General features: G+C 41.1%; 1 protein-coding gene across 2 annotated transcripts; it reads right to left on the minus strand.

Annotated features, from left to right (window-relative positions):
- Positions 1-660: 660 nt before the first annotated feature.
- ciz1b (cdkn1a interacting zinc finger protein 1b) lies at positions 661-11846 on the minus strand. 2 transcript variants are annotated; one of them, XM_028458590.1, is made up of 10 exons: positions 11751-11846; positions 9770-9799; positions 9588-9655; positions 2833-3008; positions 2675-2760; positions 2540-2615; positions 2375-2479; positions 2154-2322; positions 865-986; positions 661-807 (listed from the first exon to the last, which is right to left on the minus strand). In XM_028458590.1, coding segments are annotated over exons 1-10 (897 nt in total). In that variant the 5' UTR covers positions 11753-11846; the 3' UTR covers positions 661-744. The 2 variants fall into 2 exon arrangements, with proteins under 2 accessions (XP_028314391.1, XP_028314392.1); XM_028458591.1 differs by having other exon boundaries at positions 9754-9799; positions 11751-11811.
- Positions 11847-15773: the final 3927 nt, after the last annotated feature.

Below are 15773 nucleotides of genomic sequence, written 5' to 3' on the forward strand. Positions count from 1 at the left end.
ATTCATTTTTTTGTGAAGTTTGTTTTAAATAAGTTATTTGAGGTTGAAAAATGGGATTTTACATGATATATGACAATGATTGACAGCCGCGGATCTTGCGTAGCTCTCTTTGTGAATAGCAGTTACGTCGTTGAAGGGAAGCCGAGATGTAATTTAACTTTTCCGTTTATTTTATTTTTTTGTCTCTTTTGAGCTGTCAAAATGTGTCTAAGCCGTTGGTGGAATTTTCAGCACGATATATACTTATGTTCTTGGTGTAGCTGGGCAGCGTATGTCATCAGGGTAGTACGCTAAATGGGTGGGACGTTACTAGGGCACCGGACTCTACTGCGCAGACTCAGGTTCCAAAATTGCAAGATGGAAGAGCCTCTAAGCACCATATTTTGGCTTCAAGAACATTGAGTGGGAACAGCTACAGTGCGCGCCCACTGGTCTGTTTGTAACAGTCTTGTTGTAATGTCTGTCATGTTTGGTTTGTGTTATTGAGAGTGCTGTTTTTTAAATATTTTACTGTGTTGTATTTTATTGCACTGTGTTAAGTATATACAAATACAACTCATTCTGTTTCTAAATAAATAAGTACATAAATAATCAAATACATAGGTAATAAATAAATAACTAAAAGAAAGGAAGATTCTACAGTGATGAACTACAAAGCAATAATATTTGTTTTTTTATTTATTTGTTGTTTATTAGCATCAAAGTTGTTAAGTAAAACACACACGCAGAAACGCAAAGACACACTCAGGAGACGACAGGCTTGTGGTCATCTTCCATCCTCCTCCTCTTCCTCACTGCTCTGTGACTCTAAACAAATAAATATGTTAGCAGTCAATGCCATCGCTGAGTGTGTGTGTGTGTTACCTGCAAGTTGAGTTGGTGTGTGTGTGTCTCGCAGTGTGTGCGTCGCGCTGTTGTCTCTCTGTAGAAGAACCTCTTGCACAGTTTACACACGAAGCCTCGAACTGGAACGACAAAACTCTCTCCTACAAACACACGCACGCAAGCACACACACACACACACACACACACACACACACACACACACACACACACACACACACACACACACACACACACACACACAGTGTTATTTAGGACAGTGTCTGTCTAAGTGCTGCATTTAAACTGTCTTTTGTTGCAATTTAAACATCTGTGCTTCTGTTTGAGGGGGTTCTGCTGACCGCTCTCTCTGCTTATGCCTCTCCATGTAGCTCATGGAAAAGCAAATGGGAGCTCTCTTCGCTTCGGGCTTTCCACGCTGCTGCTGGAAAGGGCAGAGAGGTCCCAGAACAGAGCCTTACCGCCAAATCTTAAGTGATCCTGACTGAAGTGGCTGTGTGTGAGTTAAAAGACGATGAAATGACACTAAAGAGATGCTCTTTACCCCAACAACAGGAAGCACTCCTTGTTCACATTCTAAATAATGCTCACAGGAACTCCTGCTGCTGTAAACTACTCATATTATAATGTGAGTAAATCTGGAGTGCATGTATTTTAAATTTTCACTGTAAATATACACTGCAAATGTTTTCTAAATATACTGTAAACATATTATAAATTTACTGTAAATATGCTATTTAAATGTATTGTGAATATATTGTAAATGTAGTCCAAGTGTTGTGTAAACATACTGTAAATATACACTGTAAATGCACTGTAAATATACGCTGTAAGCATACTCTAAAGAATATACATCACAAATGTATTGTAACTATATTGTAAATATACACTATCAGTTTACTGTAAAAATACTGTTAATATACTGTAAGTGTAGTACAACAGAAGTCTGTGTATTTTTACAGTTAGTTTGAGAGAACCATAAATATATTTCCATAGATGAAACCAACATTATGTTGTAGAATTAACCTCTGTGGCAGTAAAGAGCTTTTCATTTACTTTTATCACGTTACTGTAATGAATGTGTGACTATGATCATGTTGTGTTAGTGAGTCCGTCATGGTTGGATGAAGTGTCTAATGAACGATGTGTATGTGATGGGTTGGTTCATAGAAAACACTTGTAAATGGACTGAAGTTTTGGATTTTTGTTGAAGGTTGTGAGAAAATGGGCGGAGCTTTGCAGGAAAGTCTTTCTTCAACACAAAGTCAACCTGTATATATATAGCGAGTGTTGTGTGTGATGTGATTTACCGTCAGGGATGTCACTGAGCTCCTTGTCTGACTCCTCCTCCATTTGTTCTTCACACACCTCCACCTCATCTAACTCCTCCTCCTTTACTTCTTCTTCTTCTTCTTCTTCTCTGAAGCAGCCCACGGCATCCACAGTGATCAGCTCCTCCTCCTGAACCTCCTGCAGCACCTAGGGACCCCACCAGGAGCTTTAACCCCTTGTGTGTGTGTGTGTGTATTACCGTCTGTTTGTGCTCTGCAGACTTCATGTGCCCTACAAACTTCCTTGGAGACCTGAAGTGACGTTTGCAGACCGAACAGAAGGGACGACACGTCTGTTTACACACCTGAGACACACACATGGGTTACACACACACACACACACGCACACACATACACACACACACCTTGTGTTGTTTTGTGCGTCGATGGATGATGATGTCTCCGTTAAAGTGACTCTGACATGTTTCACACCAGCGTCTCCTACAGGCAGAACAGAAGCATTAGACACAGTATGTGTGTGTATGTGTATGCGTGCGTACCTCTCCTGCAGGTGTGTGTTAAGGCTTTGTGTTACTTTCTGCAGCTTCGTCACATGCTCTGCTCCGGCCATGTGATCCTGAAAGTCCTGAAAACACATTTCAACCAATCAGCATGCTGAGCGTGTGTCTGTGTGTTATCTTGTGACTTGGTTCTCTACCCTCATGGATCCACAGGTGAGCTCACACACGTGACAACGTGGCCCTGTGGCGTGTCGCTCCGACGCTCCGAACTCTCGGCTCTGGTTGCGTTGCTGAATGGTGACCTTCAGAGAGCGTGGTAGAGCGTCGCAGGGCGTCCTCTCTGTTGTCCCTGGCTGGTCAGGAGGAGGATTGTCTGATAAAAAACACAAAGATCAGCACAGTTGATGTCCTTATAGACCAGAGAGATATTTCAGAAAGGTCTATCCATAAACTCTTCAACACACCCTGCAATGGGAAACTCTGAGTATCCGGTTCCATTACTGCTGGTATGAAGTGGGTCAATCAACACTGAGTATGTACTGTAAACCTTGAGTTACTCACATGCACGAGCGAGATAAAAAGCCATCATCAATGGAGCAAAGATACTACGAGCTACCATAGCAATGAGCCAGAAGAGAGCAACTTATTTCACCCCGATGGAGCTAGAAGTTCTCCTGCAGATGTTTGGGGAATATGGGCCTGTTCTAAGGGAAAAAGTAACACCGTCACAGCTGCCAAGAAGAGAATATGGGCTTACAGTGGGAGGTTCTTCTGATCCCGCCACCCCTCAGGACACAAATGCATGTATAAATAAAATGCTGTTTTTGTGCATGTACAGAATGTGTGTGTGTGCAAAAAAGTAAATCAGCACACAACATTTTTAACGATGCAAGCGCACATCCGAGGTGCGTGATGTCACCAATGTATGGTCCGAGAACAGTGTCAAGGTAAATTAAAGTGTTTCTAGTAAAGCAGTAGCATTCCCAAAGATATTCCTGTTTTGGAGGAAATTTTATTGTTATGTATGTTTGGAGTAACCCTATGTATTTTTCTGTCGTTTTGTTTGTTTTTGGAGGCAAGGCAAGGCAAATTTATTTGTATAGCGCATTTCATACACAAGGCAACTCAATGTGCTTTACATGATAAAACATTCAATTGTTTAAAATCAATATTTAAAATCATCAGTAAAATCAATTAAAATCATCAACAAACACATTATATCAACAACATGACCTAAAATCTCTCTCAATCATACGCAGTAGAGAAAAAAAGGGCCTTTAACTTTGATTTAAAAATGTTCACATTAGATGCTGACTTCAACTCTGCTGGCAGTTTGTTCCACTTATTTGCAGCATAACAACTAAAAGCAGCATCACCATGTTTACTGTGAGCTCTGGTCTCCACTATCTGACCTGTGTCCATAGATCTGAGAGACCTGCTAGGTTCATACCTGATTAACATGTCACTGATGAGTAAATTTGTTTGTTTTCTTTGGGGGCTGTATGTATGATGTATACACAATCACAGTCACAGACAGCTCTGAGGAGTATTCCAGAAAGGAGGTTCAACAAACTCTGAAGGTGGGTTAACACCGAACGCGACCGCAGCGCTACAGTAGCCTCCATCTCCCCTGATGTGTCGCTTGCACATAGTGGTGCTTTTTGGTCACTCCATCACTTCATCGCTCCAGTGACACGATCACCAGGGAACAGTGTGTGTGTGTGTGTGTGTGTGTGTGTGTGTTGAGCCGGTGACAGGGTAGAGAGAAAGAAGAGAGAGGGTTGATCACTTTTTTTCCTTCTTGCTCCGTTTTTACAGTTTAAATGATCAACTTATGGAAATATTAAAGGATGAGTTCCCTCAGAATATGTTATGATCAGTAGTTACTGTGGTTTTCAACAAGTGAACCGCTTTAATTTTGCCCCGATAAATTGAGAAAGTTGTACAGCCTCCACAGCAGCCGTCTGCACTGAAGCGGGAAGGATTAGGGAGGGGCTGGAGCCTCCGCTCTACAGACAGTGAAGGACGAGGGATTTGTCACTTGAAGTCGCTTAAAAAGTTCAGATTTTTCAACTTCAAATTACACGTCACGTCACTTTAGGAGAGATACCTTGAGGTTGCGTCATTTACATTGATTTTAATGTAATCAAGTTGCTTTAGTCACTTCAGTCACGTTCGGTGTGAACGCACCTTCAGTCTATCCATAAACTCTGAGTTACTATACCCCACGATGGTAAACTCTGTGTATCCGATTCCATTACAGCTGGTATGAAGTGGGTCAATCAACCCTGAGTATATAAACCTTGGGTTACTTACGTGCACGAGCGCAATAAAAAGCCATCATCAATGGACTAAAGATTACATGAACTACCATGGCAACCACCTAGAAGAGAGTGATACATTTACCCCGATGGGTGAAATAAGCAGGTGTTTGGGGAATATGAGCCTTTTATAAAGGTTTTCACACAGAACGACACTTTAGCAACTATAGTCGCTTAAATCACCCTTGATAATCGTCCTCACTCTCTTCAAATCTGCAGTCATCACCCCCATTCTGAAAAACCTGGTTCAGACCCTTCATTTCAAAGCTCTAAGAAAAAAATTTCGCCTCTCAACTCCACTCCTACCTCACCCAAAACAGCTTCTATGAAAAATTCCAATCCGGTTTGCATCCCCTCCACAGCCCTGAAACTGCACTCATCAAAATCACCAATGTCCTCGTCATGGCAGCAGACTCCGGTTTAATCTCCATCCTCATCCTCGATCTGAGTTCGGCCTTTGACACCATTTCTCACCCCATCCTCCTCGACAGACTCTCCTCTATTGGCGTCACTCACACCCCCCTCCACTGGTTCCACTCCTACCTCTCAGGCCGCACTTAGTTCATCCAACTCAAAACATTCACTTCCCAGCCCTCCACCCTTCACTTCTGGTGTTCACCAGGGCTCCATCCTGGGTCCCCTTCTCTTTATCATCTATCTCCTTCCGCTCTGCAATATCTACAGGAAATTCGGCATTCATTTTCACTGCTTCGCGGATGACACCCAGCTCTATCTGTCCAGTAAACCTGACCTTAATTGCAATAAGACAGAACTCCTCCTTTGGCATCAAATCCATCCTCTCCAAAACGAATGCTTTCTCCCTCACCATTGATAGCTCCACCGTGTCCCTCTCTCCTCAGGTCAAGTGTTTGGGTGTCATTCTTGACAGCTCACTATAATTTCACTTCCACATCAATAATATAACCCGGTCTGCATACACAAATCCCTCCATTAACTCCAACTGGTCCAGAACACTGCAACCCATATCATCACCGGAACTCCATCCTTTGACCACATTCAAGGCCATCCACCACATTGCCCCCCCCCCCCACTTCCTGTCTGATATCCTTCATATTGTCACTTCCTCTCGCTCCCTCAGGTCTTCAACCTCCATCCATCTCACTGTACCCACTGCCCGTCTCAGCACCATGGGAAGCACAGCTTTCAGTTGCTCTGCTCCCAGACTCTGGAACTCCCTCTTCCCGGACATCAGAAACATCGACACCTTACCCCTCTTCAAATCCAGACTCAAGACCATCAAAATCTCTTCCAATCAGCCCACTCTCTGTATATCCTCATCCCAAATTTCACCTAACTTGCTTTTCTTTCCGTTGTATTATACTGTTTTTAAAGTATTGCACAGTTTTTATTATTTTGTTTTATTATTCTGTTTTTATTTAAAAGTGTCCTTTGGTGGCCTGAAAGGCACTATTAAATAAAACTAATTATTATTATTAAGTTATTACAAGTCGCACTTTTTGGTCACTTTATTGCTAAAGTGATGTGAAGTCCAGGGAATAAATTGAATAGTATATAGTATAGTGTCTGAGGAGCCATGGGCAGCACTGAGAGGGCTGATCACTTTTTCTACAGCTGTATTTTTACAGCACTTTTCATAGACAGCTCCACTTGTACTTACGATTTAAATGATCAACTTACAGAGTTACTAAAGGATGAGTTTACTCAAAATGTACTTAGAATTTAAAATTCAAGGAGTATTCCACTTTCATTTGGCCCCAGTAAATGTAAGGGGAAGTGTACACTGTACAGCCCTCCCGCTGCAGCTGCTATAAAGACAGTGATGGCCGGGTGCATGTACAGCAGGGCTCGAGATTGCGACCAAAATAGTCGCATATGGTAGTATATTTTCAGTGTGTGCGAAAGAAAGTTTTATCTGGTCGCATCCGTGCAAGTGCGTAAAGTGACCTTATTTTGGACAAAGCGGCTGAGCGCTTTGCCACGTCCCACAGAGTGCACTTCTCTCTCTCTCTCGCTCCGCACTGCGGGTGAGAAGACGGTGCGCGCTTACGTAACTTTTCTGCAGGTAATGCAACGGTGAATGCACCGAGTATAAACACCAATGTGCTACACATCGAAGGCAGCAATAAAAATGAAGAACGTGCTGAGTTCAGCGTTAGAGCGTACACGCTCATCAGAATCAGCATGGAGGGACCAGACCTGATGGACTATGATGCCAGGCCAGATGTTCAGCTGTGATTCTCCCAGGGCAGAGGTCTGCAACCTGCGGCTCTGGTGCCTAATGTGGCCCTTTGACTCTTTTGTATTGGCTCCCAATAGCTTTAAAAAAAACAAAGAAACAATTGAAATAGTTGTTTTTTTTTAGAGAGGCTATTCATGATTAATGACAAATAAAATCAAAATATAACAATTTGTTAACCTAAAATAAATCACATTGTGCAATGACTCAGCACCTTCCTAATTCACCTCCTGCAACATCTACAAACCATCAACTTTCCTTACACCTGTGGCTAACCTTAAGTTTTAAATCCCTGGTAAGAAAACTAAACCAACAAAAACACTATTCTGGAAGAAAATAGAGATTTTAATTGTGTGGGAACAAATTCATTTAATCACAAATGTGCCGGTTAAATATGCATGTTTTGTCTGGCAAGACATTAGTAATTAGCATTTGTTGACCACATGATCATGTGTTATCAAGTTACTTTTTGTAGCCTTTCAAATACATTATTTAAGAAAAAAACTTCTTTATATAACATTGTGTTCATGTAAACTGAGATGCATAAGCATTTGAAGATGCAAGATACTGTTTTATTTTTTGATGTCAATTTATTTTATTTTAAACTTTTTTTAAGTTTCCATTTACATAATCAATATAAATCAAATCAAACATTATTCTATATAATTTGAACTGTATAGAATTTATTACACTGTATTGTCTTCATTGAGAAGGCATTTTTTGGCTTTTTTGGACTTTAATCCAGGTGAGATGAGGCTAAATGGTTCCCTGTAGAGTAAAGGTTGCAGACCCCTGACCAGTGACTATAAGAACTGGACCCTCTGAATTTAATTCCATGAGGTGAAGCAATGCAGATGCTAAGTTGGTTATGCTACTGTTAACTCAATTCAAGTACAGCATTTCTGCAAAATAAAAAAAAACAATACATGTAACCTGTTGTTATGCTTTGCTCTTGTTTTTTTTTTTTTAAATGTTACGTCTTCTTTTCAAATTCTATAAAATAAATTGCCTGTTATTTCAGCCGCTGCTTGTTGCAGAAAAACTTAATATTGACACTAAAACATTAAGCAAATGTATCTCAAGTCACTGTCAATCTGTACTTCATATAAAACTACAGTACGCCAGTTAAGTACCTCCCCCAATTCAAAAAAGGGTGCAACCAAATTCTGTGCCACTGGAAAAGTTAGTGTAGAGCCCTCTACAGGCAATCCTGATGAGCTCTAATGAGCAGCAGTGAATCCTGGTTGCCTGTATGTCTATGAAACAGTAGAGTTGGGACTGTAGCTCCCTGTGGTCACAAATTTTGATTATTAAATTTTGGTAAACAAAAGAGGCTTACATCGACTTTTTTAAATTTTTACTGATTTTTAGAGCAACCCAAAGCAGACAGAGGGTAAAACATAAGCGCAGAGCAGTAGGGAGAAAGAAAATGCAAGTGAGGATGTAGGTGCTGGCCAGTGTCGAACTGCATTAGCTTAGCATTAGCATAGCCTATAATTCTGACATCATCACCGTTGATGACATCATCAGTTAGAACATTCTAATTGGAACACTGATGACATCACTGTTGATGACATCATCAGTGTTCTAAAACAATGTTTAACAGAAGTTCCACAGTGTGGATGGGAAAAGGAACGGGGTACATATACAGTATCTATTTAATCACCTGTTCCTTGTCCCATTTATCAATTTTCCTGAAAATTTAATCGAAATCTGTTCATAACTTTTAAAGTTATCTTGTTAACACACAGACACACAGATGGACAAACGGAGGGTAAAACCTTAACGCTCTGTGCTTCACGCCGCTTCTGCACTTGGCGGAGGTAATAATGCAAATGTTCAGTCTTAAATGTGTATTCCTTTAAATTAACATGTAACCCTTTACATTTGCCACAGGTTTGTATCCAGGGAACTGTACAAAAGACGTCAGTAGGCGTTTTAATGCAGATCAACCATACAGTGCCTTCCCCTAAATGCTCTGCATCCCCAACGTTCTAAAGTAAACTAGTTTGCAAAAAAATAGTTAGCAGCACACAACATTAGTAATGACGTGAGCACACGTCTGCGATGCGTGATGTTACAAATGTGTGTCAGAGAAGAGTGTCAAGGTAAATTAAAGATTTCCTCGAGAAGCTGTGTTCAGGTGGGCGGAGCCAGGTAGAAACCCTGGGTTTCTTAGACAAAACCTGCCAGCGAGCAGGTTCAGTTCATGGAGAATGTTACCATGGTGACATACTCAGAGAAAAACTAAGAACTCGCTTACAGGAATGGGATACTCAGTTTCCCTCATTTGAGCCTGAACATACTCAGAGTTTGAACATAACCCGCTTTATGGAATACCCCTCTGTGCTCCCTCTCTTTGTTTTGATCCATGTCATTATTGATAATAATAATAATGTGATGCTCTGATCACCTTCTAGGCTTTCAGCTCCTCCATCTGAAGTCATCTCCTGATTGGTCGGTACTGTAGTCTCCTGCGTTCTGTGGAAACACACAGAAGACGGTGCAGACTGAGAAGCTTTTAATTTGAAATGCTATCAGCAGAAATAGGTAACAAATGATAGTTTTAATTTTCTTACTAAAGTCAGTCCTCACCTGTTGGTCCTCAGCTGCTGTCGAACCATCCTGTACACACAAACATTTAAAAATAAAAGTGTTTAGCTCTACAGAAACCTGGAGCTGTAACCATGGATACCGACCAGTTGCTTTTGTCAAACGTTAGAGGTGGAAACACATTTATCTGAATGTTATTTGGTCAGTGGGTATATTTACAGACTTTTGGGGTCTCATTTATAAAAGTGTGCCTAAAGCACACTTCAGCTGGCGTACGCTAAAAACCAGGAAGTGCGTACAAATCTTTTTTTTACGATTTATAAACGAGGGCGCACGTACGTCCCACGCCTGTTTCCGTTTATGAATCACAATGAACTCGAAGGTTGGCGCAAGTGAAGAAACATCTTACTCCACCCATATGGTGCCCATAAAACGCCCTCAATGAATATTCACTAATAGGAATTCCACGGTGGACCGAAACAAATTTCACTCAATGTGAGGTGGAGGTATCAATTGTTGAGGTGGACACAAGCAGGAGAGCGTAATTTGGTGACACAGTGAATATTACGAATGATAGAAAGGCAGATCGCGTTGCCTCATCAGACTGTGACAGGTGAAAAATAAACAATCAACATAAAAGCAGAGCAGAAAATATTGATCACTCTCCATAGGAAGAACGTTCAACAGGTGGAGGAAACGGGCGGAACTCAGCCTCACAAAAAGCTGAAGGGGGATCCCCTCTGTGTACCGGAGTTGGGGAACACACAGATGCACTATACATGCGCCAAAATTATTATTATTATTTTTTTTTTCTCTTGTCTGCACATGCTGTCAAAGGTCAACATGTTTGCATGCATGTTTTGTCACCAGCCCTCCCTAAGGAAGGGTAAGAAATCTTTTATTAGAGGGAGGATATAAAAAGGGAGAGCAGTGGAGGGGGAGGGGGAGGGAAAAGGGAGCAGGGAGGAGAGACTCAAGGTAGGAAATATAAAGGGTGCCAAAATTAATTAAACTCCGCAGCAGCTCGATCGTTTTCCTCACTCCTCTTTACGCATTGTGAGGGCGTTGCTTTTTATAACAGCTAGTTGCAGCCAATTGATTTTCAGTTTTGCGCAATGATCATGTGATTTTGATTATTAATATAATTATTAATATAAAACTGTATTTGAAGGCGCGCGCACGTCACTCACTCTCTGCGGGCGTCAGTATAATTTTTTTCCTCCTCCGTTTTTGCAAATGCATCCTTCAAATATTGTGTTGTGAAATGTTCAATGTGTTCGATTATTTCACACAATTTCTATTAATTTCACAGAGCTGTCTTTAATTTCATCTTTCTCCTGTTGATATCAGAGTTTCCCGTTTCACCTCGGCAGGTTTTTTTAATAAATCGCAAAGTTTGCTTATATGTGACGTACGCTTTCATTTTTTACGTACGCAGAGCTTATAAATGAGGCCCCTGAGCTCAACAATCAGGAGGTAGAGCGTGTGTGCTTAGTTTCATCTGTAAAATCTTTAAAATCATACTGCTATTACCGCTGTGATATATCTACTGTTGACTCGTTAAGAGCCATAAAAATATAATATATAAATACATAATAATAGGAGCATCTTGTAATGGTGCTTTCCTTCATTTGAACCATTAACATACCGATGACTGTAAACTGATGAGTAGCGCTTAATAAATGTTTCATAAAGGTTTAGCTCATTAAAAAACAATGAGGACAAACACTTGATTCAGTGCGATGGCTCGTGTGGAGAAAAGGGAAGGATAAAGCGTGCTGTTTCCCAAAGCGTTTAAAGCTGGTCACCAGTTAACCCGATCACCAGGTGAACCATTACCGCACTGTCGCTCTGCTAGCAGCTGCTGATTCTGTTGACCAAACTAAAGCCGTTTCCTATAAAACTCCAGTTTGGTTCTCCTTTCGGTGGCTTTGTGACTTTCGGACCTCATCAAACAACAACACCAGACTTCAGCTCAAAGAAAAAGAGTTATAAACGTGTGTGTGGTTCACTTTTTACTCACATTACCGAGCAGTAGAAGCTAATGCTAGCTGCAGGGATTCGTCAAGCTGCTCTGACGCCCCCTGTTGGCCTGGAGACAAAAACTAAGAAGAAAGCAAAACAACACACAAACTAATTAAAATATAAACCCACAAAGAGGCAAAAGAGAACCAAGCACACAGATAATAAATGTTTGAATAAATTAGTGAGTGTCAGCTTTAAGGTTTATGATGTCAAAGGGTTTGGGACACAGACGGTCTGTGATTCAGAGGTTAACCAGTCAGTAAGAGTGTCTGTGTAAGAGTGTGCCTGATAGGCAGAGCTTAGGCCAATGGTTCCCAAACTTTTTGTACCCAAGCCACACCTATTGTGCAAAATAGCCTTTATAACACGTGTTATCACTCAAATCATGTACAATATCTGTAAATGTGCATAATTATTTGGTAGTGGCTATCCGTACAGTTGCCATATCAATATATCAGCATTCTATGCAGTACCCCTATTTGGCCAGTTTAGGTGACGTGATAGGTCAGTCATTGGTCAGTTTAGGTTGCGTGACTAATGCTGCGTTAAACATCAAATGCGTCTTCTGCGGCACCGGACATGAAATATGCCGCACGAAACGTACAGCAGGGTCTGCAGAATCAAGAAATGTCCCCATTCGCTTCATACTCACTTTTGAAGCAAAGCCCCGCCCACCAGCGACACATCCAACTCTCACTGCTTGCTGAAGTGAGGAGCTGCGCTCTTTTTTCTCCTCTCATAAACATAAACCACCAGTGAAAAAAGCCGGTGTGATTAGCAGCTAATGCTATCCTAGCCTAGTGCCGACTTTCAAAGATAAGAACTACAGACAGAACTTTTACCTGCTGCTACCACCTCCTCGCTGATTCTCCTCCATGCCAAATCCTTCCTAGTGTGGTCCCGGTTATAAAGGTCTTCTCATACAGCTTCAGGTGGTCACACACAGCTTCTACTCCATGATTGAATGGGTGAACAGACCGGTGTCCCTGTTGACGACCTGACGTCATCGTCAACAAAGACTCTGATTGGCTTTCGTCATGCGAAACGGTTGCAGGAGACTCTTGCGAATGTGCATATATGCATAAAATCGGGAGCGCGCTCGCAGGGCTAACGCATTTGACGTGTGGATCAGACCGCAACGCCGCACTAGAAAGATTTAGCATCTGGGACGCATCTATCCATTGACTTTGTCTGGACGTATGAACATTTCGTGACGCATTCGGTGTGAACGCAGCATAAGACTAAACCTTACCGTAAACCTACCCTAACCCTAAAATTTGTTGCGATATTGGGTTATAACCTAACCCTAACCCTAAACCTAACCCTAAACCTAATCTTAACCCTAATCCTAAAGCGCTACATACGTGTACTTCGGTAACCGTACCAATAGCACCGGGGTACGGGGTACGTCAACTGTACAAATAGACACTTTCTAATTTATTTTCTAATGCCAAATACTATGTGACAAAGACAACTATATTACTCATTAAATATTTATAAACAAAATAATTCCCCAAAAAATTTAGGTATAGAGTTTTCCTCTATGAAATGAGTGCATACAAAGTAGTATAAAATCTGGTTTTTTTTTTTTCAAATTTCCATTTATTTTTTCCCAAATTCCGTGTTTTCCGCATACATTTTTTAAAATGTAGTTGTTTTTTTTAAAAAATATTACTTCATTTTAAAAAAAATAAAATATTAGTTCTATTTCATTCTTCCTGACCACCAGAGGCAGTGCATAATTATGGATTATATATCCTCCGTGTATGCATGAGTTGAGTGTGTATACATACAAAGTCACGTGTGACCCAGGATAACCCCTCCTCTACTATAAAGGACCGGTGTCATCCTGTCATCATTCCTTTTTTATCTTCTTGCAACGTAAGTTTGGTTACAGGTTTAGAGATTATGTTATCTTTGTTCACGCAATACTTCCAGTAGCCTATGACACACCACGTTTTGGGTCTCGTAACCGTAGTTGAAGCTGCGTGCCAAGTCAACGTCTTCCAGAGGCTGCGGCTGGTTGTCAATTAAGATAGTGATCAAGAATGTATATCGTATAGCGTATATCTATTGCTTCCATCTCGGGTTGGCTGCCTAAAGCAAAGGTTTGCCTCGGGATGAGAAACAATAATGCACAAAGTGGTCTTTGAACGGTAATATGAATGTAGTGTGTGAGTGAGTGTCGGTGGTGGTCGGAGGGGCCGATGGCGCACTATGGCAGCCTCGCTTCCGTCAGTCTGCCCCAGGGCAGCTGTGGCTACAATAGTAGTTTACCACCACTAAGTGTGGAGTGAAAGAATAATGCCTTAATTCTGTAAAACGACTTTGAGTGTCTATGATAAAGCGCTATATAAAACTGATGCATTATTATTATTATTATTATTATTATTATAATATAAACACAATTAAGTGATATACTGCAGCGCGGAGTGACCGTGCTCCCGTAGCGGTTTGTTTTTTCTAAGGTTGGGTTTTATATTAGTGGTACAGGGTTTTTTGGCTCCTGGCCCGTTTCTTTTTTTTTCTGTTACTTATATGGAGTGAACTCGCTCCCGTTTAAGTAAGAATAATTGATCGCATAGCCTTAAACGGCAGCGGTGAAAGTGTGAACCTGCTCCGAACCCGTTCAGTGCATTTGTTTGGTGCTGCGTGAGTCGTATTACAGCCTGCCTTTAAAAAAGAAAAATAGGCATATTATATTTACCTTTGTTGAGTTAATTTTATTGGTGGGTAAATATTCCACAAGCAGCAGGAGTTTTTTTATTTGTTGTTTTTTTCTCCTGGCATTTAAGTTGGTACTGTTCATTGGTGACAAAACAAATATGTACTGCTTGTTTTAAAGCATACAAGGTTATTGTTTAAATCTGGGGTGTAGATACGTCTCTATTAAAATTTTCTTGGTTGCAGGAGGGTCTTCCACAGAGCTGGAGCGTTTTTTGCTTCATCAGCGATTAGTTGAATATTGTCAATGGGTGTGTCCTCACCCAACTTACATGCCAGTCTGTAGGGGCAAAAAAAAAATGCTTGCAGTACTTGCATGGCCCCAATGTCAATAGACTCTATTGACAAAATATTAATTTTCTATTGAATAGAGGATGGTCACACTGAATGCCTCTTGTGCCTTGGGGTGGAGCACCTAAGAGTGGGCTTAACGAACATTCAGTGCAAGAACTACAGCTACATGCCTGCAGCCTTGAAAATTGCCAGGCTGGCATAATTGGAGGGTCATAGTGATACCCTGCCTCTGTCATGCATCGCCAAGACCCGGGCAAAACAGTGTCTGCTGAAGTGATGGGCGCCCCAGAGTAGAAGAGGCGCAGAAGGGTGGATAATTTGGCCGTCTGAGTTTTCTCAGATTAAACAGCTGCTGCTCAATATTCAGCCCTAAGAGGAGTGTGTTAAATTCAACGTTTGTCCCATATTCAATTCTCTTCACTCTGTAGGGGGCACTAACGCGCCACTGAACGTTTTTCCACATTGAGCTGGATTAGGGCCGGGAGTTTAACAACAAATTACATTTGACGCAAATCGGAGTTTGTATGTGCAAATGGGAGCATTTGCCCAAAATATTATATTTTGTCATTTTTGACCAAAATTCACACCTCCATCTTGCAAACACCGTAAAAGTGATCAAAAATCCATGGATAACTTTTGATGTCCCACTTCTCTAGATGAACCCCGTCAGTGAAACGCCCTGGGAGAAATGCGTTAAAATACAATGTGAGCAAAAAGGGCAATTTTGCAGTTTTCAATTTTCAATTCAAGATTCTGGAATTCCTGTGGTTTTTTTTTTTTTTTTTTGCTTTTCTTGTCATGGTCTACTTCTGTGTCAATTTTCATGATTCTACGATGATTTTTTCTTTTGACAATTCCTATCTCGTAATGCATTTTTGGCATACTTGGGGGCACTGGTGCATAAAATTTTTGCCATTTTTAAAATTGGATAGAAATTAGAGCGCAAATGAATTTTGTTTGTTTCATAATGGTTCAGTGGGTGAAAAGTAGGTGAATTGGTTCC

The sequence above is a fragment of the Gouania willdenowi genome, chromosome 9 (genome assembly GCF_900634775.1).
Source record: "Gouania willdenowi chromosome 9, fGouWil2.1, whole genome shotgun sequence".
Lineage (NCBI taxonomy): Eukaryota > Metazoa > Chordata > Actinopteri > Blenniiformes > Gobiesocidae > Gouania > Gouania willdenowi.

Coding starts and splice junctions, on each gene's coding strand:
- ciz1b (XM_028458590.1), bottom strand. Junction 2,761..2,832: donor TCACCTGTGGATCCATGAGG/GTAGAGAACCAA, acceptor ATGTGTTTTCAG/GACTTTCAGGATCACATGGC. Junction 808..864: donor CACACCAACTCAACTTGCAG/GTAACACACACA, acceptor TTATTTGTTTAG/AGTCACAGAGCAGTGAGGAA.